This window comes from Coregonus lavaretus (assembly GCF_964263955.1).
Source record: "Coregonus lavaretus genome assembly, chromosome: 4".
Taxonomy (NCBI): domain Eukaryota; kingdom Metazoa; phylum Chordata; class Actinopteri; order Salmoniformes; family Salmonidae; genus Coregonus; species Coregonus lavaretus.
This window is the reverse complement of record NC_139991.1, coordinates 58,278,647-58,306,556: the sequence shown is the minus strand read 5'-3', so window position 1 is coordinate 58,306,556 and position 27,910 is coordinate 58,278,647. Positions and strand designations below refer to the sequence as shown.

The 27,910-nt window shown below is 44.7% G+C and overlaps 1 protein-coding gene across 3 annotated transcripts; it reads right to left on the bottom strand.

The window, feature by feature from the left end:
- Positions 1 to 884: 884 nt before the first annotated feature.
- On the bottom strand, positions 885 to 21,903 carry LOC311128085 (phosphatidylserine decarboxylase proenzyme, mitochondrial-like). 3 transcript variants are annotated; one of them, XM_084160049.1, is made up of 8 exons: positions 21,764 to 21,903; positions 17,622 to 18,191; positions 13,059 to 13,224; positions 9,399 to 9,635; positions 9,026 to 9,173; positions 8,579 to 8,728; positions 8,109 to 8,269; positions 885 to 5,904 (listed from the first exon to the last, which is right to left on the bottom strand). In XM_084160049.1, the coding sequence occupies exons 2-8, from the start codon at positions 17,795 to 17,797 to the stop codon at positions 5,680 to 5,682; spliced, it is 1,263 nt and encodes a 420-aa protein (XP_084016175.1). In that variant the 5' UTR covers positions 17,798 to 18,191; positions 21,764 to 21,903; the 3' UTR covers positions 885 to 5,679. The 3 variants fall into 3 exon arrangements, with proteins under 3 accessions (XP_084016175.1, XP_084016176.1, XP_084016177.1); XM_084160050.1 differs by having other exon boundaries at positions 17,795 to 18,191; positions 21,764 to 21,901; XM_084160051.1 differs by lacking the exon at positions 17,622 to 18,191 and having other exon boundaries at positions 21,764 to 21,899.
- Between the last annotated feature and the right edge of the window lie 6,007 nt (positions 21,904 to 27,910).

Sequence of the window (27,910 nt, the reverse complement as noted above, 5' to 3'; positions counted from 1 at the left end):
TGACGACCTGCTGCCTCAGCCCTGGTATATCATTCCTCTAGCTGCTCAAAACACAGGCGTATTTGTCATGGCGACCAGGGCCCATATCCACAAAGCGTCTCGGAGTAGGAGTGCTGACCTAGGATCTGTCCATACAAGCTTATTCATTATGATCTAAAAGTCTAAATGGATGCTAAATCAGCACTCTTACTCTGAGACACTTTGTGGAAATGGGCCCTGGACCCTCTTTCTCCCCCTGCCCCTCTGTCTTTCTCTCTCACAATATCTCACTCAGGATCTGTCACCGGCTGCTAACACCACCCATTGCAATTATTCACTTAAAAGCCCTAATATAATGTAACTGGTAAAGGACAGTGTAAACACTGAACGCTATAATCACACAGGTTGGTCATGACAAGGACAGCAACAAAAACCCTAATGACAAAGTTTTGTGTTTGTTATTTTTAGTCTTGTGTTTGTTGTATTTAATACTTTTTTAGTTGCAGGGAGTGGTCTATAGAAAAGAAAAATAGAGAGTATTCAAAGTTTAAACCATGATATTTCAGTCAATCTGAACAGGATTGCTGACATAGCTGCCTAAATGGGTGTTTAGGCTTTGTTCCAGTGTTAAACATTAACCTGGTTCCATATGAAACACATTCCTGCAGGTATTTCCTCTGCTTTGACACAGAACCAATGTTTGTTAAACGGATGAAAGTGCACGAGAGCTTGCTCACAGACAAATGCACACACACGCCCCGTACACACGTAGGCAGGCATGCACACACACGTAAACGGCAATGATTTATGTATACACTAGATACACTAGCCGACTAATAGGAGGGACTGTGCTCCATCTTGGCACTCCCCCACAGTTGTACAAAATATTTTGGAAGCTATAAAAATGCAGTTATTAAGGTCTACATTTATTTTTGTATTTAAGTATATGTTTTACAGATTAATGTTACTGTCCCCACTACAACAACAAAAATACTTAAATATGTAATTTGGTCCATTTAATTGAAATACTGTAGAATTCCATTCATTCCTATGGAGGACAGCTCATAATGGGGAGTACCAATATGGCCGATCGGTGGTTTCAAAGCCTCTCATTGGCCAATACGTGGCAATCAAGGGTTTATATAAATCATTGGTAAACACACACGTCATGCTTTTGTAAGATAATTCCATGACCTTATGTTTCCCTCAAGTGGTTTTCCTCTTCAACGCTATTCACTTTACAGTTACTAAGGCGTGGTACCTTTTGTGCATTTATGCTGTTAGCCTACATATAATTGAGTCGTTTTTCACTTTCAGAATTGGCCTCAAATTATTTTGAGCTCATAACCATGTAGACACACATTGCATTTTCCCCCCATAGGTCAGTGCAGTACCCTAATTTCACCACCAGGGAGAGGCAGTAGCACAAGGAGCGAGAGCTTAGATTAAGTTGCTTCACCACACTGTCAGATATGCCTTCATCCTTACTATCAACATTAGGAATGGGGGTAGGGGAATCTGATCCTAGATCTGTGGTTTAGGCTAACTTCTACCTTAAGCTAATTTACATAGCAGGGGATTGCCCCCATTACCAAATATGACCTTTGTGACATTTTTCCTTCTTCTGCTCCAATCAAATCACTCCTCGAACAATATCAGAGCGGAGGAGCTTCGCTCGGGGAGGTCAACTCTAACCCTATAATGTGTGTAGTACATATGTTGTCACGTGCACACACACACACATTTTAAGAAAACGCAAACATTTATTAGAGATGTTTTCTTGCTTTTCAAACTCTTTTTTAGGTTAAAATCTATGCAGCGTTGAATGAGTCACATGTTTCAAGTATATTACAATGTACTTATAAAAACAAGTGTGCAACAGGCAGTGGCCAGGCCAGAACCTGGCATTTGGTTTCTGTATGCAACACTTTTTGTGGAACGACGATGTAGCCAAGGGGAGTTTGTGTCACCGGCATCTCCCCGGTCTGTCACGTCTGTGACCCCCCCTCCTCCTACACTAAAGTTAAAAGTTCAGAGTTCCTTTACCGAGGGGTCAGAGTCAGATGAGGTCTCTACCCCCTCATGCAGAGCATTAATCCAGCAGCAGCAACACAAAAAGCACCACAATGTTTACATTTGTTCAAAGCAAAACACATTTTAAAAATACATCGAAAAACTAAAACCCCAAAAATACTTTGCATTTTTGGCACTACTAGAAAACTGAAACAGAACTACAGAAAACAAATATAGCTTTAAAACAGCTCAGCCCTGGGTATCTGAACATTCTGCCAAGGGTGTCACAATCATTATACGGTCAGTGCATCATCCATAGTTTGTATCGATATCAGCATAACTTAAGCTTTACAGTCTTAACAAAAGTTTGCTTAACTTATTTAATACTGTCACAGGCAGATAACTTCCAGTTTAACAACTTATTCCAATTCAACTGAACAGTAGAAGACAAAAAGTAGAAATTGCCAGTACCAGTTTGCACATTCTCTCTCATGATCCTACCACCAGTGCTGCACAATGGCATGGGTTAGTTTTTGGAATGATGGTCAGAGGGCTGTATATTAGCATAGAAAGGTATGGCTCCATTGAGGAATGCGTCAGGATTTAGTCCATTAATGGATTGGGTTAGATTAACACACGTCATCGTCAATCATCTCACTTCATTATCATATGTTAAACAATGTGTACTCAATGTGACATACCCCGTTTAGCAGTCATTTAGGAATTTAAGTGCCATGTGAGTGAGAGTTAACCTGGCATGCTAAATTGTAACACTACAATTGAACTCCATTAGAAGACATTCAACTGGTATGAACCCCCTCAGTGTAGATACCCGTTAACAGTGCTTGACTTGGAATGAAAGTAGTGCAGGAGCTGTATTTTTCCAAGTCCATCCATTAAATTATGTTAACTGAAATTCACAAATGGTATGCTATAGAGACCTCTGATTATTTTAAGGGTTCATACACATTTGCCATTACTTCTCTATGACTTTTAACCAAAATGTTCATGACTATTATTATAGCCTACATGAAAAAGTAAGCATTATTAACACTGGAAGACTGCTGTGTCTGATCCCATGTAGAGCTTCCATCTCCTGCCATTGTGCCCTTGATCAAGGCACTTAGCGCCCCCCCCCCCCCCCCACGAACTTGTCAACATGTGGTCAACCCTCCATCTGGAGAGCTCTTGGGTGTACAGGCTTGGATTTTGATCCAGGCCTGAAACACTGCTTATCAATGTCCTGTTGAGCAGCTGATGTTTAGGCTACAATGTGTTTAGACCAGGGCTTGAACAAAAGCCTGCACACCCAGTAGCTATCCTGGAGGATGGTTGCCACCCTTGATATAAAATATTTCAACATTACAACCAAATACTTTTGTTTTTGTCAAATGATTCCCTCATTAAATGAATCAAAGATCAAATGGATAAGGAAGGCTACTTCAAAGTATGGTATCTAACTAGACATGTTTATATACGGCTCAAATATTCATGTTTCAGGGGAGATCTATGCACAGCAAGTTATTTGTCAATTGTCATAATTTTCTAACGTTGTCGCAATTACATGGCTACTGTTTAATACAGGGGAATCCAAGTTTTTTTTACGGTGCAGATTTATTTAGTGCCGGTGGAAAGAAGGCGACAACATTAAACGCTTAGTTTGCTAATCGAGATAATTTATAGCAGTTATGTTTTGAATTGGCTATTTAGTTATTCTGTCATTATTATAAGGCTATTTAGTTACGCTTTGAACACACCGACTGCGTCATTGCGTTTTGGTACACCAGAAGTACATTCATTTCCAATGGAACGCTGCGTGGCAAACACAGCGTTCCATTGGAAATGAATGTACTTCTGGAGTACCAAACTGTAATGACGCAGTCGGTGTGTTCAAAGTGTTATTCTGTCATTATTATACCTGCTGCGGAAATGTCACGCTCTCTCTCCTCTGGCCCACACACACTGGCACACTCAGACACGCACTGAAGGGTCATTCCAATTATGGCTGATATGTCGATTTTTAAGTGATTGATAATATTTAAGTGGTCCTTAATGAATTACATTAACAAAAATCATGAAATACATTTCCATGCCTTTTCATTACCTTACAAACCTAAATTTGACAAACCCTCATTTGGCAATAGCTCTTCATGCACATTCAGGCTGGCTCATTTTCAATCTGCACAATCTTCAACTGACTTCCTACTGTCAAGCACAGATTCACAGACTAGTGGTAAATAAACTTGAACAAAGCTGAATCAGAAAATGAATGCCCAATAGCCATTGCTATTCAATGCAGATCCTTCCTTCATTCCGCTTTGATCAAACTTTTTCGGCTCGGTGTGTGAATCTAGGTGATAGGCTACTTTGTTTTATAGAGGAGCTGGTACGAAATTCCCCAAACTTTAGAAGTGCCGGTAAGGCCTCCGGGCAGCTCAGGCCCAAGTCAAGCACTGCCCATTAGGCATCACCTACGGTAAAACAACAGCAATAATTGGCATCAGGCAGGCAGCGCTACTAGCTACAACTCTAATGATGATTAATAATGCATTGCTGGGATGGCAGAGTTCATACATCATGGGCTTACTACAACAGGGTTGTATTTATTTGGGCACACCGTAGCAAAATGTTCGGTTTCGGAAAATAAGCGGTTCTTATTGGACCAAGTCCAGGTATTCAGCCCGTTTTCTTCTGGCAGGTGCCTAATGAATACGACCCAGACTCGTCTGACTGGGAGGAGTGGTGCCAGTCTGTACCTCCATGACAGGGACGGGGGAGGGAAGAGTCCACAGACTCACCCCCAACACAAGCACCTTCTCTGGGGATGGCAGAAGAGGGAGAGACCAAAGGAGAGGAGGAAGGCATTCAGTATCAGAATGAAGGAGGGAGGGAAAGTAGAGAAGGAAGAGGGTAGCTGTGTATGTGGTCTCTGGTACATTCCTTCTTCGTGGTGTGTGTACTGTAGGTGTGTGTATACTGTACATAGTATAGGGAAGTCTGTCCACATGATAGAGGCTGTGTGTGACAGGGGTTACCTGTATGTGTGGATGTGTCTCGCTAGACTGGTCCCAGATCTGTTTGTGATGTACAGCCAACGGCCATATGAGTTGGGCTACACAGCACTAGCCAGATCTGTAATCAGGCTAGTGTCTTGCTGCTTATGTCTGAAACCTCAGGAGGAACTCCTAGTTGAAGAGGATACCCTTGACAAAAGGCAATATAGGTAGAAATTACCCCCCCCCCCCCCCCCCCCAAAAAAAAAAAAGATTAAAAGCTGTCATTATTCTTATGGAACGTAAATGTAACTAATTGCGTAAACTATCTTGCTTTTGCTGGTCTAGGTATGTACACTAGTTGTAATCAACTGTCCAACTGACAAATTAAGTAAATTGTTAATAGAAACTCTAGTCAATGAAATGGGGAGACCCCCTTAGTAGTAATGCAACAGTGGTGACTTGTGAGTTTTTGCTGTAAGTCCATCAGTGTGTCGTATACTAGCCGTACGTCTCAATTTCGATGTACAGTACAGTGCGTGAGTTTGTGTGTGTGTGTGTGTGTGTGTGTGTGTGTGTGTGTAAGTCAGCCTGTGCACCTCCGCTCAGATCTGTACACACGTTAGCATGTCCATCAGTTTATTTTAGTTTAGTCTGTTTCCCCCTGAAAGTGTCTATGGTTGGCCATCTTGGCTCACATAGTCCCAAGGGGTTCTCCGTAGCGGATCTTCTGGCCGGCCTTCAGGTTGAAGGTGAAGTCGTGCGGAGCCTCGAAGAGCAGGACGATGGTGGAGCCCAGGTTGAACTCTCCCAGGTGCTCCCCTTTCCTCATGCTCACGCCCTCCTGGTTGTTGTTGGACAAGTAGCTGAAGTCGTTGTACGAGCCTTTGCTGTAGCGTGGGCTGTTAGTGCGCAGCTCCTAGACACAGAGAGAGACAGACAGAGACAGAGAGCAAGACAGAGAGAGACACACAGACAGACACAGAGACAGACACAGAGACAGACACAGAGACAGACACAGAGACAGACACAGATACAGACACAGAGACAGAGACAGACACAGAGAGACAGACACAGAGAGACAGACACAGAGAGACAGACACAGAGAGACACAGAGACAGACACACACAGAGAGAGATAGAGAGAGAGAGAGACAGACAGACAGACAGACAGACAGAGACACAGACAGACACAGAGAGAGAGACAGACAGACAGACACAGACAGAGAGAGAGAGATACAGACAGAGAGAGATAGACACAGAGAGAGAGAGAAAGGATTCAGTTTAGTAAATACATTATAATAATGATCCAATACATACAATGTCAAGTGTTTTCAGCATCTGGTGGAAAGGCACTAGATAAATCCAATAGATTTGATGTAAAGCAACTTAGTCACGCATATATTAAGTACACGTGACCCATGGGGGAATCAAACCCACAGCCCTGATGTTGCATTCACCCTGCTCCAACCAACCCTTAAGGGATATCTCATAACTGTCCCATAAATCCAGTGTCCATCCATGTGATGTGTAAAACATTTGAGGAGAATAGTTGAATTGGACTAAGCCCCATTAGACGATGAGCAGCATGATAGCCACTGAATGAGGTCATATCCTCCTGTTATGTTGTTGACAGTCTGGTTGGGAACAGCTTGTGCCACTGGCGCCCTCCTCGCTTTTCCTCTCCCCATTTCATCTTTCTCATTTCCCCTCCCCCCGCTTTCCTCTCCCCTCCTCGTCTCCCCTCTCCTCCCCACTCCCACCTTTCCTCACCCTTCCTTCGCCTCCCCCCTTCCTGATCAGGCTCTTCTTAATGACAGCCAAACCCACAGCAGGTGATGGTGTTGGCTTACAGTTAACCCCCTCACCTACATATTAAAACGACCACGTCATCCTAAGTCTCTGGTCTAATCAATGGAAGTATATGGCTCCTATGGGACATCAGTCAGTTTAAACACAGAGTGGAGAGATTAAATAGGCCTATCCGGTGTGTGTGTCGGCAGCTTAAGGAAATGGCCTGACGTACAGGTAAGTGGGACAGGAAGCAGAGGGAGCGAAAGCTCACTGTGAGAAGTGTAATAAGGGGTCAGAGTGACAAGGGGTCAGAACCTCTCTTAAGTTACCATTATTTCTCCTGTATGTACTGTTGTCCTAATAATTAGGTTAAGCAGGTGATCTTTGTCTCTGTCCTCACACTATCAGAGAAAGAGATCACCATCAGTAATACATCTAAAGCTAGTTAAAAAATTTGTACGTACACTATTATTACACTGCTTGTCAATAGTATATAATTGTTGTGGCAATACGTACATGTTTAAAAAAAAAATTGTGGGACCACTAACTTTGTTGCTCTCATTCAGAACTTCCTCTACGTATGGACAATACCAACGTCCCTAAATACTCTGACGTGGAGAGCTTTCGTTGCTGTTCTATGAGCTAGACGGCGCGAACTGGATGAGTGAGTGAGTGAATACTATGGCACAGTACCAGAATAGGCTCAGACCAGGCCCCCAGTGTCCGGTCTGGAGCATGAAGTCATGAGCTCTGCTGGTCGGCTACTGCGTAGCTACCTAGTGATGCCAAAAGCCCTGGTCTGCCCTAGAAAGTCTATGTAAATTACGATCGCCAGAACGGCCAAACTATGATTTATTTTTACGTCTGTTTTGGCCTCTAAAATTGGTTTATTATGATTAAGTTCGATCCCCAAGGTGAATTCTTTTAAAGTTCACTTCAAATCAAGATATTATGTTAAAATAGTGATCCATTCTGACTACTACATTTGTCGTCACACAGGACCATGTGCTGACACAGACCAATCACGGGCCGGCAGGCAACGAGGAGGCTCTCGCCCTCATGCACGCTCTTTGCGTGTCTCTTAGGCAGGATGACAACGACTACATCAACCATGATCCTTTGCTATTTACGGCAACTTTCACCATGATCCTTAGTGATTTTTCTGTGCCAGTCGGCAATATGGCGGGCTTCAAATTCAAATACTAATGCGGCATCGGAATTTCCATAGGAATACGTGGATGACGTCTGCAATATCACCATCTACTGGTTTTAATGTCTATAGGTCAGACTAGTAAACATCCACCCTAAGTGGGCTGTAGCTCTAACTAACCTTGTCAAAGTAGATGCGTATGGAGCCCACGTTGGTGGCCCCTACGGCTGTGAGGGAGAAGAAGCCGTGCGTCCACTCTCCGCTCAGCACCACCCTCTCGTTATGGCAGAACAGTTCTTTGATCCAGCGGGCCACGCCAGGGTTCACTGACATCAGAGAGCCTGGGAGGGACACAGACCGGGAGCAGGAGGTAAATACACAGACACAAAACATCAGGTATAATACAAACACTGCAAGCAGCACCATATATATACAAAATATGATTTTAGGACTGTGCTATTTTAGATCAGATAGGAGTGAGTGTGTAAGGTGTGGCATGGCGAGTCTGAGTATGTAGCATGATTATGATGTGTGTGTGTGTGTCCTGGACATCCTGGGATTGTCCTAGCATCATCCTACCGTAGTGGAGTAATTCTGGTGTTAGTATAGGGGAATTATGATGTGTAGCACAGTCCTAACAGCGTACTGACCAGGGAAGTGTCTTCTGTGGGCCACCCTCCAGTCTGTGGGGGAGTGGAAGCAGTGGTAGTCTCCTGGAGCCAGGTACACCACACAGTGAAACAGCTCATTCCCCTCTTTAGTCACCAGCAGGTCCTGAAACGAGCTGGGGTCCTTTTCATCTGGGAAAACACACATACACACACCGTTATGGTCAGCAGGCAGGGTGTGTAAGGTGTGTCATACAAACCAATCCTAAATGACCCCTAGTCTCTGTGCTAGACAAAACAAAGGATTAGATGGGTCTAATTTTATAAGAAAATGACTGGGGGCAAGGTGGGCCTATTAGGTACATAACATAAGTTATACATCTACCCACCCAATCCTTAGAGATCAACAAGTCTAAAGGAGGTAGGGGATTAAGGGTCAAATTGGGATTGTGCATTAGACAATGAGGGGGAAAGGGTAGAGGTATTCACTTGATGGCTTGATGGTACTGTTGATGGCCTCAGCCCAAGTGTGTGGTCCCAAGAAGGTCTCCAGAGAGTAGGTGACTCCTTTGACTTGCTCCACCTCACAGTTCCGCACCCGCCCAAAGTGCAGGATCTTCCCATCTGCTGGGCTGATCTGAAATGCACACAGGCATTTATAGCTTTAGCCAGGGATCTACTTCTCTATGTGTATAAGAGCCAGACTGATCGGGCTGGGTTAATTGGCAGTAGAGAGAACTCTGATCAAACATGGAGCAGGAAGAGTAGTTCAAATTCACACGCACTGTTCACACACACATAGACAGACAGTTCACATATACTGTACGTGTGAACATGCATGCACGTACATACACACACTTACCACGCAGTGCGAGTCGCACACAGGCCGGACAGCCGGTTTGAGTTTCCGTCTAAAGAACTCTCCCAGGTTCCTGTATTGAATTAGGTCTTCCACAGCAGCCTCCTGCATGTTGACACCAAACGTCCAGATATACAGACTGTAGACTGGCTTCCTCAGCCAGGTCGGCAGCTCCACCTGGTTCAGCCGACCCCAGGCCCGAGACAGCAGCCGTGTTGGGATGGTCTTGTACAGAGCAACCTGAACCAAGAAGGAAGAGAAGGTTGAGTTACACTACACGTAGCTAGACACCATGTTCTCACATTGGCTGCATCCTGGCTCCTTGTTTTTGTGGTCTGGCCAACTCCTATGGTCATTGTTACACCAAACGACCATAGGAGTTGGCAAGACTGCACAAACATATCCGTCACCGGGCTACTGCTTCTCTACTGGGAGAACTCTACTAGGAGAAGCTAGAACCCTGGCAGACGAGGCTATTGAAGGCAAGGTGACATCTTGACTCAATCGAGGAATAAAAGTATTAGCCACTCACATCACTAAGTCAATTGCATCAAGGCCATGTGGGGGACAGGTAGTAAGGTTGAGGTGTTGACAGCATTTTAAGGCGCCTGAATAGATTAAACTTCTGCACACCTGAAGTACTGTCTTAGTTTACAGGTGCATTGTAGAAGCCAAAAGTGAACAGGTAGAACTCGCACAAATTGTGTACATCTGCAAATTTGACTTTTTCAGATTTTACATTTACGTCATTTAGCAGACGCTCTTATCCAGAGCGACTTACAGGAGCAATTAGGGTTAAGTGCCTTGCTCAAGGGCACATCGACAGATTTTTCACCTAGTTGGCTCGGGGATTAGAACCAGCGACCTTTCGGTTACTGGCACAACGCTCTTAACCACTAAGATAACTGCAAAGTTTCAGTTGCTTAGAAAGCCATCAATTCACGGCTTTACGGATACCTAAACATAAACCGAGCCCTAAACTGCACTCACCAAAACACGACCACATCGGAGCAGCAGCGTCGGTTTGAGCAGCAGCATCAAAAAACCAAACTCATCGAAACTTCATTGATTCCTACATCCCGTTCTATTCATCTCAGTATCCATGAGATGTGACGAGTCGAGTTGAAGGAGCCGCCTGTCACTTGACTTCTCTGCACAGGTGTAGAACAACATCCATCTGTGACTCACTCAGATGCTTACAACGCGAAGCACGAAATTCAGTGTGCGATGAAGTGAAGAGTGACAAAGCGATCCGATGATCAGACCCTCCTAGCACCTGCAAGTAGTCTGGTCTGTTTAAACTCCATCGCCTGTGAGCTCCAGATGGTTTGCTGCTTGATTTGCTGCTCGCTGGGCTGGGCTGGGCTGGGCTGGCATCAGATAGCTTCTGCCTAGCTAAGTGGATTAGTCAGCTTCTGGACCAGCTGACATTAGGAAGGAGGAGAAAAGAGCTCTAATAAAGCTTACCTATCCCCTCCTTCGAAAATGTTGCGAATCGGACCCGTACACGTCCTGCAAGATATCTGATAATATAGATGGGGTTTAATATGCAAAACGTGATTAATTTAATATTGATATGTGGAAGCAAGCCTCGTTAATTATAATTTGTTGACTGTGCACTTTAGGGATCGGCAGCCTACGGGATCAAATCCGTCTCAAGGCTATGAACGGACCACCGGAACAATAAAAGACGCATTAAGAGCAATTTTTTTTACATGGCCTCAGATGTGAGGACAGACTAATTAATAAACACAGAATGGCAGATTTAAAATAGACCTAAAATAGAATAGGAGTTTAACAGGTAGGTAGGAGGGGAAAGTGTCTAGAAACGCTATTTGATCCACAGTGTGGCTCAATCCGCATTGATTTCAGGGCAGGATTAATAACCATGAAGGTGATCAGAGTTCAAACTGAACAGAAAAACTAACGTAGGAGAAATACTGGGGCTTATTTAGTGTGGGTTGCAACCTAAATTATTACGCGCTTCAGCACTCGGCGGTCCAGTTCTGTGAGCTTGTGTGGCCTACCACTTCGCGGCTGAGCCGTTGTTGCTCCTAGACGTTTCCACTTCACAATAACAGCACTTACAGTTGACCGGGGCAGCTATAGCATTGCAGAAGTTTGATGAACTGATTTGTTGGAAAGGTGGCATCCTATGACGGTGCCACGTTGAAAGTCACTGAGCTCTTCAGTAAGGCCATTCTACTGCCAATGTTTGTCTATGGAGATTGCATGGTTGTGTGCTCGATTTTATACGTCAGCAACGGGTGTGGCTGAAAAAGCTGAATCCACTAATTTGAAGGGGTGTCCACATACACTATATATACAAAAGTATGTATTTTCTACAACATTTATATCCGAATGTTCTGGAACGTAACACACAGTCCTGAATTTAAGCCACCGGTGCTGTGCTGCCTGCTGAGTCTAGATCCGCCCACACAACTCACAGGCAGTTAGCTCCTGTAGCTAGAGATAAATCACAGATATTGTCCAAACTGCAGAAAATGAGATCAGCAAAAGATATGGGTGGCAGACAAGTTCCATCTCCACGACTGAGTATCCCCTTTGAATAATGGTCCAGGGGAGGTGGAATAGATCAACATTTCATTAACATTAAATGCTTATTGGCTGATGGTAAGGGAAAAACAGCTTCCATTGAAACTAAGTGCACTCAGTCGCCCCGTGACCGTGACAGCGTGAGCGAGCAAAGCAGGAGAACAAAACAAAGCATTTCTCTGTTATTGTGTGGCCCACACAAAGGGCCTTTGATAGGCTGTATGGTAGGGCCTGTACAGTGAACAGTGAGACCGGAGCTCTGCAGGTCCATATGGGTCCAGCCATCTGTGGCGGTGGAGGAGGATGTGCACTCACCACAGACGGGTGGGGGAGGGGGTGCTGCACTCACCACATACGGGTGGAGGATTTTGTTGCGCGTCCTTGTCGACAACAACTCCATTCATATTAAACAGCCTACCTGTTGGTTGATCATTGAAGCTTACTCCTTCTCATTTAGCCAACTTAATTCCGTAACTGTAATTCCATTTTGCATTGATTAGAAATCTCCCACTTCACTTGCTACACATGGAGCCTCTGACGGTAGAGCTGCTTTGATTGACCAACAATAACAAGCGTGAAAAGTGTGTAGGCTACCGGTACTTCATTTTTTAAATGGGGGGCACTCGTAAAAACTGTAGTTTTATTAAAATGTATAATGTCATAGTCTACGTCACAGATATATATGTAAAAAAAAAAAAAAAAAAATATATATATATATATATATATATATATATATATCTTTTTTAATGAATACTCTTGCAAGTAATCGAATACTAACGTCCGTTCGGATATTCAAATAACCGTGCCTATCCCTACTCACATCAGTGGCGCTAACAGAGCACCTCTAGCTGAGAAAACCTAGGGCCACGAAGCAGGGGAAACTAACGACCATAGGGGTTATTACAGTGATGATAATGGATTGGCTTTAAAAAGTGCTTTTTCAAGTGTTCAAGTTGTACTTTACCTTGTAAGAGAGAAACTCTCATCCTACTCCACAAGTATTCTAAGAGTTGGTACCCCTGGATGCTGAGATTGACATTCACACACAAACCCACAGATATACACACAAAGAAATTCTGTAGCAGCTGTTAGCAGGTAAGTACTCACCCTGCTTGTTGGTCTCCAGCCAACCTTGGCCAGGGGCTTGAGTGCACGAAAGGTCAGGAAGTAGTAGAGGAAGCTGAGCGGCCATGAGCGCAGCCGCAAGGCGGGCCGGGACATACAGCTCAACTGGCCAAGACGACGCCGCAAGGCCAACTGAGGAAACTGCAACCTGGGCAACCATACAAAACGCTGGGTTGGCACAGGTGTGGCCGTGTATACATAGTACACACAAAACAGTCTCAGTACACAAACACTGACAGACAGACGACAGACAGGCAGGACAGAGGCTCACACATTCACCCACAGAGTTTCACCCACATACACACACACCCACAAAGCAAAGCACATGAAAAATAGGGACAATGCACATACTTGTGTCCATGCAAGGGACATGACAATGGGCCTACACAAAGACGTGTAAAACAAAATAACACGACAACAAACGCACAAACAGAAATAGCGGACCGATGACGCCCTCTTACTTTATACTGTTCAAACACAATCACACAACACATTCCTATCAGGAAATAGGCTACTGTACGTTCACATGTTCTGACTGCACACATCCTCCCCACTGTATCCCCAAACTCTCTTCAACAATGCAGATGGTACTCTTCTACAGTATCTCATCCAAACCACCAAATGGTTAGTTTCCTAAGAAACTGTGTGTCCTTAAAATATCCTAATTTCTAACTGCCATCCATCCAGATCTCTCAATATGCTATGTTAAAATTGCTCAAAAATAAATTAATCACTTTATTTGCTAAGCCGATAAATGCGGAGCAGGATTTTGATGACAAACCCTGTGCTCTGTTTAAGTGTGGGTGGTAAACACACCACATAAAATGCATAGAAACAGCATATCCACCCAACAGCCAAATCAATCATCTGCCTGGCTGCACTGTAAAACAGTCTATTAAAATAGGCTTCAGTGGCTGTGATGTATTGCCCTGGTTCTGTACAATAGGACCAACTAGGGCAGCAGTGATGCAGCAGTGGACTCTAAGGGGGAGGCCAATGTTACCGCAACAAGGGACATCCAACACACGTAATGTGCAAAACCACTGGCCGTGTCCAAACACCTGTACTTGCATTCTAAATAGTAGGCATTTGGGTATGCAAACCCCCCCCCCACATTTTATAGTATGTACTTTTTCCAAAAAAATAGTATGCTGGTAATCAGCTGATAATGAACGAATGGCAGGAATTTACATTTACATTTTAGTCATTTAGCAGACGCTCTTATCCAGAGCAACTTACAGGAGCAATTAAGGTTAAGTGCCTTGCTCAAGGGCACAGACAGATATTTCACCTAGTCGGCTCGGGGATTAGAACCAGCGACCTTTCGGTTACTGGCACAACGCTCTTAACCACTAAATCAAATCAAATTTTATTGGCCACATGCGCCGAATACAACAGGTGCAGACATTACAGTGAAATGCTTACTTACAGCCCTTAACCAACAGTGCATTTATTTTAAATAAAAAAAGTAAAATAAAACAACAAAAAAGTGTTGAGAAGAGCAGAAGTAAAATAAAATAACAGTAGGGAGGCTTTATATACAGGGGGGTACCGGTGCAGAGTCAATGTGCGGGGGCACCGGCTAGTTGAGGTAGTTGAAGTAATATGTACATGTGGGAAGAGTTAAAGTGACTATGCATAAATAATTAACAGAGTAGCAGCAGCGTAAAAAGATGGGGTGGGGGTGGGGGGCAGTGCAAATAGTCCGGGGAGCCATGATTAGCTGTTCAGGAGTCTTATGGCTTGGGGGTAGAAGCTGTTGAGAAGTCTTTTGGACCTAGACTTGGCACTCCGGTACCGCTTGCCGTGCGATAGCAGAGAGAACATTCTATGACTAGGGTGGCTGGAGTCTTTGACAATTTTGAGGGCCTTCCTCTGACACTAAGCTACCTGCCGCCCCAATTGTGCATTAGATGAGGCATTCTCAGTAGTATGCTGATATTTGTTTTTACTAAACAGTATGTCCTAAATAGTACACAGTATGCAGTTTAAATAAGTACTGTAGTATGCAAGTCATATTTCGGACACGGCCAATGATTATCATTTCATTTGTTTACGAATGGGCAATAATTGTGTTGTTAAAACACCGTTAAATCTTAACACTTGACTAATGTGCAAAGTCTGCAAACCTAAATCCTTCCCACTTGTCCATTTTAGCCATCAGTGAAATCAATGGGGTCATTTCAACTGGAAACCACAACATCACTTGTGTATGGCAAGTATAGGTATAACTCGTTCTCAGCAAAGTGACATGCAGAGGTGCTGCAGCCTTAGCTCTGCGAAGTCCACATTAGCATGTCAGGGGATGGGGGTCATATTTGGCCCTGAAAGTGATGAGCCAGCGCTAACAGGCCTTAAAAGGGAGGGGTGTGGGGGGGGGGGGGGGGGGGGGGGGGGTATAATACATGATAGCTGTATAGCTATCTACAGGCCTAAAGAACACCTGTCCACTAATCAGGATAAGAGACAAGCGTGCCATGGAAGGCTTCAACACTGACACCCTAATGGACATAAGTCAGTCAGCTGCACCTTAACACCTGCCACTGGTATACACACAGACACTGCCAACTAGAGGTGACCTGTAGGCCAAACCGATGAGACAAGTCTAATGACAACAATGGAGTAGGACTGGATATGTTCATTTACAACAGTTGACCCTGACAGTCTCACGCATGCACACACAGAAGCTCAATCAATTGACACAGAGACACACTGACATGACACACACTCACAGGTTGGTCAGTGGCTCTGCTGTATCGTTAATCCCTGTGTCATTATAGACCTGTTTGGCCTCAGAGCTGAATCAGATCAACTGAATGGTGCTTTACAGGCTGGTGTTGATGCACCCTTTGTGAAACTACAGCCAGTGCTGACTGATTGTCCCCAGCACAGCCATTCACAGACAACACTGCCCATATTGTTCCAATAGCTATCTGAACACACACACACAGATCCGAGGATGGTCTTTAGATCTGGAGCAGTGTGTGGAGCTGTGAGGTTCAGTGGGTCTACACAGACACAGACATTCCTATCACCACCTTTTACTGTCTAATTTCTAAGGGTTTGATCACCACCACAACATAAGTCGGGGGGGGGGGGGGGGGAGCCCATCAACACATCTTAATGATCCACAGCAAGAGATCCAAGATACGCCTGATTCTGGAAATCTGGAATTATTGAGTCATCAGGGAAAATCACATCTCTGATTACTTTGGCTACACGGATAGATGGGTAGGGGATTACTTCCACTGAGGCATGCTGCTGATGTGGCTGAATGGTGCCGTTCAGTACGTAGTGTACTGGAGCTAGCGACTGCTCTCCTCAGTCACTGCTGGCTGGCTGGCCTAGTTTGGACTGCAGTGTGACACTGGGACACTCATCTTTTCTAAGCTCTAAACAGGACCGCAACGTTTACTACTCACAGCCTGGACGGGTAGACAACAGCCTATAATAAGATTAGAGCTAATGGAGCTAATATAGCCTAAACAAAGTCATTTGCATAATGTTTAACCCCTTTATAAAAGGATATTTAAAAAAAATCCTAATAAATAATTTACATGTAATTGAATCTCAATTCTCATAGAAGTCTACCAGTGCAGAACATTTTAAATATTTAAAATACTTACCATAACCTGTCATATGCCTTGGTTTCAGCCATCGTAAAGTATAGCTTAAACATCCCAGCCACCCGGATAAATGCAACAAAAGTAACAAACGCAACATATTAACACTTCTTCTATCCTTTTTTATTATATTTCCCAGCTATCCCCATCTCTAGCTCTCTCTCCACCACACAAAACGCACGCTCCAGCAGCACCCCCCTCTCTTCCTCAATGCAGGCACATATTAGCCAATCACTGACTGCATAGCATTCTCTCTATCCTGCCTCTACTGGCTCTCTCTATCCACACTAGCAGAGTCTTAGCCTTCACGCAGCTCTCGAAAACTCCATCACTTCTTTCAGGACTGGCTGGGTAAGGCTGGCTAGCTGGCTGCATAGTGCTGGCCCAGATGCTTTGTTCCCCCTTTGACTGGCCCGCCTGGTCGGAGCTTAAGGACATTACGCTGCAATTAGGCCAAACAGAGGCTTTGTGCTGCCTGGGACAGAGAAAGAAAAAAAAAAGATTGAGAAAGAGAGAAAAGGAGCGAGAGGGGGCTTTGGGAGCGCAGACCGACTGTACCCCTTGGCTCACACTTGTCCCCCTGCTCATGAAGCAGCCAGGGCACAGCTCAACACAACCACCCACTCAGAAACCACACCACTGCTACAGCATCAATCCCACGGCAGAAAATTACATGAATAATCCCCTTTATGCTCGCTCTATTCATCCCTCTCACACTCTTTCAATCCATCTCTACCACTCATGTACTGTAAACAATCACTCTATAGGCTAAGTACCATTCATTCTCTCTCCGTGTCGGTCCTCTCTCTGTCATGTCATGTACAGCAGGCATGTTATACACACGCCAAGACATCCTGTGGTCATTCACCTCTTGTTCCCTCGCGCTCTCTCTCTCTCTCTCTCTCTCTCTCTCTCAGCATACCTGAATCGGTTCCTGTGGCTGAGTACTTGGGCCACCTGGCCTGAGCTGTTGCCGCCGCTGACTCCCCCCTGCTCCCCGGCGGAGCTGATCGGCCGGAGCCGGCGCACATCAACCCTAACTCTGTGGAGATTGTAGCAAGACGGAGGGCTGTGCAATGACTTGCAGCATCTCACCATTTCCCTGAGCTCCGCGCTGCTGCCCGCTGCAGGCTCCTGCTCTGACACATTATCACAAGGTGGGGGGATTACAGACACTTCTCTTTCGCTCACTGGGGCTGTCTTTCTCTCGCTCAGTGTGCACGTCTGTTCTCTTGCTCCACTATTCTCAAGCCCGGCCCCCTTCTCTGGCAGGACGGATGTGACGTAGTGGAGGGGGGGGGGGGGGGGGGGGTGTAATCCGTTTGCTCCACCTCCTCCCTCTCTGTCTTCTCTCTCTCAGGGGTCCAGGAAGTTATTTTGTACCAGAGGGCAGAGGCTGGGTGCCAGAAGGTGGGGTGACGGTTTCACGGCTGATCTGAGAGGAGCTGCAGCAGACTGGTGACGGTGGGAGACTGGAGGAGGACTGGTGTGCCTGGGGGGAGGGGCAGCTTGATGAGTGAGAGAAATAATCCCATCACCTATAGCGTTCATGGACACTGATATAGATTCCTGGCCACACCCCTATACTGCTGATCAGTGTTGTGTTACAGTATCATTTTGCCATTCATAAGGACATTTGCTGTACGTTGTTTTTTTACTTAGGTTTTGGCCAGTTTTGAAAGCCTGGCTAGACTCCACTGCTTCCTACCTTATCCTATCCTACCATCAGCTGATGGGGGGGGCATCTGGACCCTCTGTCTCCCAACTACACCAATAACAGAAATGAGACCAATTGTCATAAACTGCCATCTATTGACTCCCTGTTGTTTTGTAACGGGTGAATTATTTCAGAACGTTAACCTTTGGTTAGCATGAAGATAATCTGGTTAAATTAATGTCTATTATTAAAGCCTGTCAGCTTTCATACTTGATCCGAGGCTATTTTAGGAAAGTCCGACTAAATCTCATGTCTTGTTTAACACATGAAAAATAGCTTTTTTCGCAGTAGCAAATAATCCCTTTAGTTAGTTGTCAGTTACATTAGTTACGGTTCAAAGCGCTGAAATGCATCTTCAGTAGCCTTTTAAAACCATCCCTAAAAATACCACAGTCTGACTACAGATGTCTAATGATGACACTTAAAATTCTGAAATGTTTCACTCTTTACAAAACAGCAGAGAGTGAATAGATACGTGGTCCTCTGTAGCTCAGCTGGTAGAGCACGGCGCTTGTAACGCCAAGGTAGTGGGTTCGATCCCCGGGACCACCCATACACAAAAAAAAAATGTATGCACGCATGACTGTAAGTCGCTTTGGATAAAAGCGTCTGCTAAATGGCATATTATTATTATTAGATAAGATCATGATCTTATTAGCTAGGTTTCCATCCAATTGGCGACAGATATTCATGCGAATATTCTAAAATCTGCATAAAGAAAATATGCAAATTTTCCGACCAGTGGTGTGTTTACACCAAACAGACTTGTTGCGAATAAAATCAGTGCGTGATGACGTGGTGCAAACAAAATGTAGTTTTTCACTTACGTTTTCATGTACCGAATAAAAATCTAAAGTTCAATGTGTTTCCATCGCATTTTCAACTCTACCGATAGTTGTCACAAAAACTGTTACGTTAAATAGCAAATGTGCCTACTCTGGTCTTGGCACCTGCACTCTCGCCAACAGCTCGCAGATACAGTGCGAGTAGGCTGTGCTGGTAGGCTAGTCTACATGATTAGATAATTATGGATAAGAGCGAGAATATTATTATTTGTCAAATGGCAGTCAAGCATCGATCATAATGGTTATCAGAGTAAGACCCTCGATATTTATTGGAAAGGGGCATCAAGATCACTGTGCACTTTCACCACCCTGTGAAGTTCACAATTTATTTCATCTGTAGCCTAATAAAATGCATGGTTTCCCGTAGTCTGGGCAGCCGCTACTTGGCTTTATGGATCTCCACTATCGTCTGGGCTTGATGTGGCCAGACGGTAATCAACTCGTGTGTCCCGGCTACCGGTTCATACTTTCTCCATTTAGGCTGCAAAGGCTTCGATTTCCTCAACTTTATTTAATGGCGAGAGGGCGAAAAAAGAGGGGGGGGGGGGGAATGCGTACTTTCTTTATGAAACACAATTTTCTACCACAATGCTAGAGGCTAAATGCTAATCGCGGATGTTGAGTATCATGTTCAGCCAATCAGGTTGCAGCAGTCTGGCAGGCGTAAAATAATTGTTTAAATAAAAAGTTGTGCTTACTGGATTTGTTGGCATGAACTCGTTTACAGAACATTATTCATAGTTTTAATAAGAAAGATAAAACAACCCAATTGAGATGTTTCGGGATGAGTTGGACTGCAGAGTGAAGGAAAAGCAGCCAACAAGTGCTCAGCATGTGGGAACTCCTTCAAGACTGTTGGAAAAGCATTCCAGGTCAAGCTGGTTGAGAGAATGCCAAGTGTGCAAAGCTGTCATCAAGGCAAAGAGTGGCTACTTTGAAGAATGTAAAATATATTTTAAGGATCGGACCCCTTTTTTCAATTTTCGCCTAAAATGACAACCCAAATCTAACTGCCTGTAGCTCAGGACCTGAAGAAAGGATTTGCATATTCTTGATAACATTTGAAAGGAAACACTTTGATGTTTGTGGAAATGTGAAATTAATGTAGGAGAATAACACATTAGATCACGTAAAAGATAATACAAACAAAACAACATGCATTTTCTATTATTATTTTTGTTCCATCATCTTTATTATTATTATTTGAAATGCAAGAGAAAGGCCACAATATAATATTGCAGTTTAGGCGCAATTTAGATGTATGCCACTAGATGGCAGCAGTACGTTTGCAAAGTTTCAGATTTAGCTCGTGAAGCGTTGCAATACTGGACTATTTTGTATCAAGTCTGTCCAAATGTGCAGAATTGGTCAATTGATACATTTTCAAGTACATAACTATAGAGAACATACAAAAAGTAAGTTTACACACTCCCAGGAATGTCATACATGATGGATCATTAGCTTATACACTAACTTTCACATATCTAGATGGCCGGCGGGGTGGGTGTGGAGCCAGAGACAGCAGGGGTTCAAACTGTAGAACCCAGTTCCTACAATTGAATATAAAAATTGATTTTATCAAACAAAACTATACTACATTTTATCTCTGGGACCCTTAGGATGACAAATCAGAGCAAAATTACTGAATGAAAGTACATTATTTTCCTTCAGAGGTGAATGTATCAAACCAGTTGCCGTGATAAGTCTTTTGTTGCTGTGCACTCTCCTCAAACAATAGCATGGTCTTTTTTCACTGTAATAGCTACTGTAAATTGGACAGTGCAGTTAGATTAACAAGAATTTAAGCTTTCTGTCCATATAAGACATGTCTTGGAAAGTTTGCTGTTACTTACAACAGTAATGCTAATCACATTAGCTCAACCGTCCCGTATACGGGATACCAAGGTTAACATATTTTTAGTTACTACATGATTCCATTTGCGTTATTTCATAGTTTTGATGTCTTCACTATTATTTTACAATGTAGAAAATAGTAAAAATAAAGAAAAACCCTGGAATGAGTAGGTGTGTCCAAACTTTTAACTGGTACTGTATGTCTTGACCAAACAGGGAGGCGGCCCCTAAAAGCAGGAAACAGGACGTCACCCACTTCCTTCCTTATCTGACACACTGATGCTAGAGACTACGTAGCATCAAAATCCTAAGTGAATTTTGGGATAAACAGAATCTGTACTGAAGTGTTATTTTGACAGTTCCTATGTCTTTACAGTAACTGTTATTATGAGTAGATTACTCATAATAACAATTACTGTAAAGACAAAGGAACTGTCAAAATAACACTTCAGTACAGATTCTGTTTATCCCAAAATGTACTTACGATTGTTACTGCTTCCTTTAACAGTTCCCTATTAAACACTCTTCTGTTGAACTAGATTACATTGAACACTTCCATAAACATATTTACATATTTCAGCTAATGCATTATACAACGTTAATCTAAAACTGCATTTTCCTTATTCAAAAAAAAACTCAGAACATTACCTTCTGTTGTCTGAAGTGTGAATCAAATTGACAAAGGGGAAGTTTCAAGTCTCTCCCTGCGTGCTAGTTAAAGGTGAAGGCTAGTCAGCTCCCTCTACTCTCACACAACAAAGTGCTGCGTACTGGCTGGACAAGCCCTTTAAGAGACTAGAGGGTGGGCGGGCAGATATCACGTTCAAGGGACTATACTTGCTGGGTGATGTCATCAGACTCACCACGTGCCAAAGTAGCCTGATGGTCCAAATGCACAAATCTACTGTAGAATCTACTGCAGTAATATGATAATCTCATCATTCATCAAATTGATAGTGGGGCCATCTTAACGATAAGTTTGGGGTGATGAACTCGACTCCACAAATATTCAAATGTGTACAGTAAAGATAGCACTGTGTAATCAACTAAGCTAAGTGTCGTAATAGGGCGCTGGGCCACCACGAGCCAGAACAGCATCAATGCACCTTGGAATAGATTCTACCAGTGTCTGGAACTCTATCGGAGGGGTGCGACACCATTCTTCCACGATAAATTCCTAATTTTGCGTTTTGTTGATGGTGGTGGAAAACACTGTCTCAGGTGCCGCTCCAGAATCTCCCATAAGTGTTAAATTGGGTTGAGATCTGGTGACAGACGGCCATGGCATATGGTTTACATTGTTTTAATGCTCATTAACCCATTCAGTGACCACTCGCTCATGCCCCGTGGATAGGGACATTGTCATCCTATGAGGGCATAGCCATGGTACCAAAAATAATGGCTTGCCTAGCATTTCTATACATGACCCTAAGCATGATGGGATGTTAATTGCTTAATTAACTCAGGAACCACACCTGTGTGGAAGCACCTGCTTTCAATATACTTTACAGCCCTCATTTACTCAAGTGTTCTCATTATTTTGCCAGTTACCTGTAGAGAACAACCGATATGGATCTTTTAGGGCCTATGCCGATTTCTGGGGGTCAAGGAGGCCGATATTTAATATCATTAAATGTTTCAATTTGAATTACAATTTCCCAGAGACAGCCATGTATGCATTAATGAATACATTTGAATGGTAATACTTTTATTTGAATGGTAAATCTCTTTATAAACTGGGTGTATTATATTTCCATTCAAATAAAAGTATCTATTCATGTTAATGTTTTTAAATATATGTAAATTGTAAAGTATTCTGTCTGTAATGTATTTTTTGTTGTGTGTCGGACCCCAGTAAGACTAGCTGTCGCCATTGGTGTCGGCTAATGGGGATCCTTATTACCTTTTACATTTACATTTACGTCATTTAGCAGACGCTCTTATCCAGAGCGACTTACAAATTGGATAAATCAAATAAAAATGAAGATGGCATAGGCCTACTCACAATACAGGTGAACGCATATTCAATAGGAGTGTATGCATGCATTGAGTTATTGAGCTTGTTTTGGCTGATCAGTGGAGTCTACGGCGCTACAGATGACAAAATCTGTTGGCCTTCCATTTGGGACTTATATTAGCCTAATGATCAACAACAATTGCATAGAAGCATCACTCCAACATGTCAAGCCTGTATGGAAGGACATCATATTAGGCACAGCTGTTAGATTGAGAATATAAAATAACATCTATTCAATGCAAATGGGTCCAATGTAATATCATTTCTGATAACAAATGCTTATGAAACTAGTATAAAAGTCATTTTCTGTGATCGGGTAAAGTTATTTTTTTCAGTGGTCAGGACGCATCTCTAAACAGCTGCCAGGACGAAATTTGAAACAACTCAATTGGCTAGTTCAGCCATCTGTCAAGAAATGGGCGGGTTGTAACTTGATCCTACTGCTACGATTGGATAGAGCAAGGCTGTAACTCCACTCCCTTTCACATCTCCTCACTTCTCTCTGCATCGCCCATATCACTTAGTGCTGTTTACTGCTACTATGAGAACTAGCTCAATGGCGATGACATTTCCTAACAAGCCATAAATGTGCATAATATGAGGGCAGGAAAAAAGATGAAACGACGATGCACGTTCTGTCTGAATGACTAAAATCTGCCCATAGTTTGAGAAGTGAGAACGCAAAAACACGCGTGCTGATCTACAGCTTTCTTGGTTCATAAACATGCAGGAAGATTCTTAGGTAGCTAAACCGATTGCCAACCTTTATTTAGGCATTTTAAAACACTTCCTTCTTTCCCTATGACAATCTAATCCGACTATCAACTGTCAATTTACTAGGGCTTTCCCCGACAAAAAAATAAGTGTTCTTTCGACCAATCGATTGGTCAATTTCTCTCTCCATATAGACATATCCTATGTGTTTTAATCAAATCAACTATTTGCACTGAGCTTGTCTGATGCTTTAAGCAAACTGTTTGATTAAATAATTAAGACAAACAAATGACTAGAGGGGGTCCGACCGCAATTGATTTGATTGTGCCGCCTGGCTCAGACTTGCTGCGCTTCAGCGACCACCACAAAACAGTGTGTATAGCGCTGTCTGTGTTGCTGAAGCTGCAATAGTATGTTACCTAAATCCCTAATTTGTTTAGGAAAAACATTACCTATTCCCTCAACCCTTGCTCTCTTAACGTGACACATGCATGCTTTGCATGGACATGACCATTAGGGCCTGACCTATAGCATATCATAATCACATCAATAAATTGGTTATAACAAACTCTGAACACCGTAACACGTGACAGCAAAATGGATGCAGAGAACGTGACAAATAATCTCGAAACGGGGGAATGTTTACTAGTTGCGCAGGAGGTAAAGGGGAAGTCAGACGTGTGGAATAAAATTGACTAGTTGTGGAAAATACTGGAGATCAAGAAAAATAAGGTATGGAGCAAGCGCTACGTGCGCCAAACAGGTGCTGTTAGATTACAATATAAATTTTTCTGACCGTTTGGAACTACGTAAACACTAAATAAATTAAGTGTACCAGAGAGTCTGTTGTAACTTTTCTTTTTGTAAAGTGTTCCAATGGCACGTTGTGTTTGCTAATCCAAGTTTATCATTTTAAAAAGGCTAATTGATCATTAGAAAACCCTTTTGCAATTATGTTAGCACAGATGAAAACGGTTGTGCTGAATAAAGAAGCAATAAAAAGCTGGCCTTCTTGAGACTAGTTGAGTATCTGGAGCATCAGTGTCACGGATTCTGCCGAGACTGCTCCTCCTCCTGGTTCGGGCAGGCTTCGGCGTTCGCCGTCCCCGGAGTACTAGCTGCCACCGCTCTATGTTTCGTAGTGTGATTGCTTTTGTCTGTCTTTTACACCTGTGTCCATTTGTGTGTTGATTACTTGTCTTATAAGTTCCGTGTTTTGCATTAGTCTGATTGTGTGTTGTTATTTTTCTGCCTGTCGTGCAGAGCTGCGTGTCAGCACTCTGTCTATGTTTGGGATTATTGTTTACGCGTGTTTGCGTAATTGCCTCGCCTCCGTCTGTTTTCGAGGTCGTGTTTTGTTTGTTGCTCTTTGGACTATTAAAGTCTTTTTTTGGACGTATCCTCTGTGTCCTGCGCCTGACTCCTCCACCACATCCACATCGGAACTACTGACGGAACAACACACCAACTATGGAGTCAGCAGGAACAGCGGCGGCACCCGAATCCCTGGAAGACCGGATCAGCTACCAAGACACCATGATCCGGCAACTTGGGGCCAACACTCTGCGAAGGTTGGTGACTCGAGAGGTGCCTACGCACTCTTACACCATCCCATCACCAACGGCCAGTCCTCCTCTCTCAGCACCGGAACCCAGTGGCATTCGGCTCTCGCTCCCGAGGGCATATGACGGTTCTGCAGCCGGGTGTCAGGGATTCCTCCTGCAGGTGGAACTCTACCTGGCCACCATACACCCGGCGCCCTCGGGATACGAGAGCGTCTCCGCCCTCATCTCCTGTCTATCCGGCAAGGCATTGGAGTGGGCCAACGCCGAATGGAGGGGAGTAGACGCCGCTACCATCACCTACGCGGAGTTCTCCCGCTGCTTCAGGGCTGTCTTCGATCATCCACCTGAGGGGAAAGCGGCAGGAGAGCGTCTGTTCCACCTCCGACAGGGGAAGAGGAGCGCACAGGAGTTCGCACTGGAGTTCCGGACGCTAGCGGCAGATGCGGGGTGGAATGAGAGGGCCCTCATCGACCACTACCGGTGTAGCCTACGAGAGGACGTTCGTCGTGCGCTGGCCTGCAGGGACACCAATTGTCGTTCGACCAGTTGGTGGACATTTCCATCCGTCTAGACACCCTGCTGGCTACCCGCGGACGTCCCGAGTGGGGGTCGTCCATTCCACCCTCCAGCACCTCCGAGCCGATTCCCATGGAGCTCGGGGGTGCTGGCGCTAGAGAGAGGAGGAGAGAGAACCCGAGGGGGGCCATCCCCCCTGCACCAACTGTGGTCGTGGAGGACACACCGCGGCCAGGTGCTGGGGAGGGTCTCCTGGGAGAGGGGACAACAGGTCACGCACTGGGGAGTCATTTCAGGTGAGTAGGCTCCCCACTTACCCAGAGCTTTCTGTTGGTCACATGAGTATTCCTGTGAGATTTCCACAGGTGGCACCTCATTCCCAGCATAAGGCGCTAGTAGATTCAGGCGCAGCTGGGAACTTTATTGATCGGGCATTTATTGATCGGGTTAAGCACCCATGATCCTACCATTGCGTGGCAACAGAGGGCTCTTATGGAGTGGTCTGCCCAGTGTGTAGGGAGATGTCTAGGTGTTTCCGTAGGGGCGACCTCGGTAGAGAGTCCGAACCAAGTGCCCGCACTGCGCATTCCCCCTGAGTATGAGGACTTAGCACTGGTGTTCAGCAAATCGAGGGCAACACGGCTACCTCCTCATAGACAGGGGGACTGTGCGATAAATCTCCAAACAGGAGCGGCTCTTCCACAGAGTCGTGTGTATCCCCTGTCTCAAGAGGAGACAGTGGCTATGGAGACTTACATAGCCGAGTCCTTGGCACAGGGATACATACGGTCCTCCACTTCCCCGGTTTCTTCTTTGTGAAGAAGAAGGACGGGGGATTGCGCCCGTGTATTGATTACCGTAGTCTCAATCAGATCACGGTTAAGTACAGTTACCCACTTCCACTGATTGCGACTATGACGGAGTCGTTACGCGGAGCGCGGTTCTTCACAAAGTTGGATCTCAGGAGCGCGTAGAATCTGGTGCGCATTAGGGAGGGGGATGAATGGAAAACAGCAACCATACGGGTTAATGAATGCTCCTTCAGTCTTCCAATCCTTTGTTGACGAGATTTTCCGGGACATGCATGGGCAGGGTGTAGTAGTGTACATCGACGACATCCTAGTGTACTCTTCTACACGAGCCGAGCATGTAGCCCTGGTGCGCCGAGTGTTGAGAAGACTGTTGGAGCATGACTTGTATGTCAAGGCAGAGAAATGCCTGTTCTTCCAGGAGTCCGTCTCCTTTTTGGGTTATCGGTTGTCCGCGTCTGGTGTGGAGATAGAGGTAGACCGTGTATCGGCCGTGCGTAATTGGCAAACTCCAACCACTGTAAAAGAGGTGCAGCAGTTCTTGGGTTTTGCTAATTACTACCGGAGGTTTATTCGGGGTTTTGGACAAGTTGCAGCTCCCATTACGTCCCTGCTAAAGGGGGGTCCGGTTCGTTTGCAGTGGTCGGCTGAGGCGGACAGGGCATTTGTCAAACTGAAGAACCTGTTCACCTCGGCCCCGGTGCTGGCGCATCCGGATCCCTCTTTTCCATTCCAAGTAGAGGTAGACGCGTCCGAGACCGGTATTGGGGCAGTCCTGTCACAACGGTCCGGCACGCCACCTAAACTCCGCCCCTGTGCGTTCTACTCTAAGAAGCTCAGCTCGGCGGAGCACAACTATACACGTTGGGGACAGGGAGCTGTTAGCCGTAGTCCAGGCCCTAAAGGTGTGGAGGCATTGGCTTGAGGGCAACACCCTTTCCTCATTCTGACTGATCACCGTAACCTGGAGTACATCCGGGCAGCTAGGAGATTGAACCCTCGTCAGGCTAGGTGGAACATGTTCCTAACCCGGTTTGTTTTTAAGATCAATACATCCCAGGGTCCCAGAATGGTAAGGCAGACGCCCTGTCCATACTGCCGGAGTCTTGTTTGGTGGCTCCGGTGGTATGGGAGGTCGATGCGGAAATCGAGCGGGCACTGCGTACCGACCCTA

What these genes read in the sequence shown, in the direction of transcription:
- LOC311128085 (XM_084160049.1), bottom strand. Translation starts at nt 17,797, where the DNA reads ATGGTGAGATGCTGCAAGTCATTGCACAGCCCTCCGTCTTGCTACAAT. An exon ending in GCTGGAGACCAACAAGCAGG is followed by an intron (nt 9,636 to 13,058) that starts GTGAGTACTTAC and finishes TTCTTGGTTCAG; the next exon opens with GTTGCTCTGTACAAGACCAT. An exon ending in TACGCATCTACTTTGACAAG is followed by an intron (nt 5,905 to 8,108) that starts GTTAGTTAGAGC and finishes CTCTGTGTCTAG; the next exon opens with GAGCTGCGCACTAACAGCCC.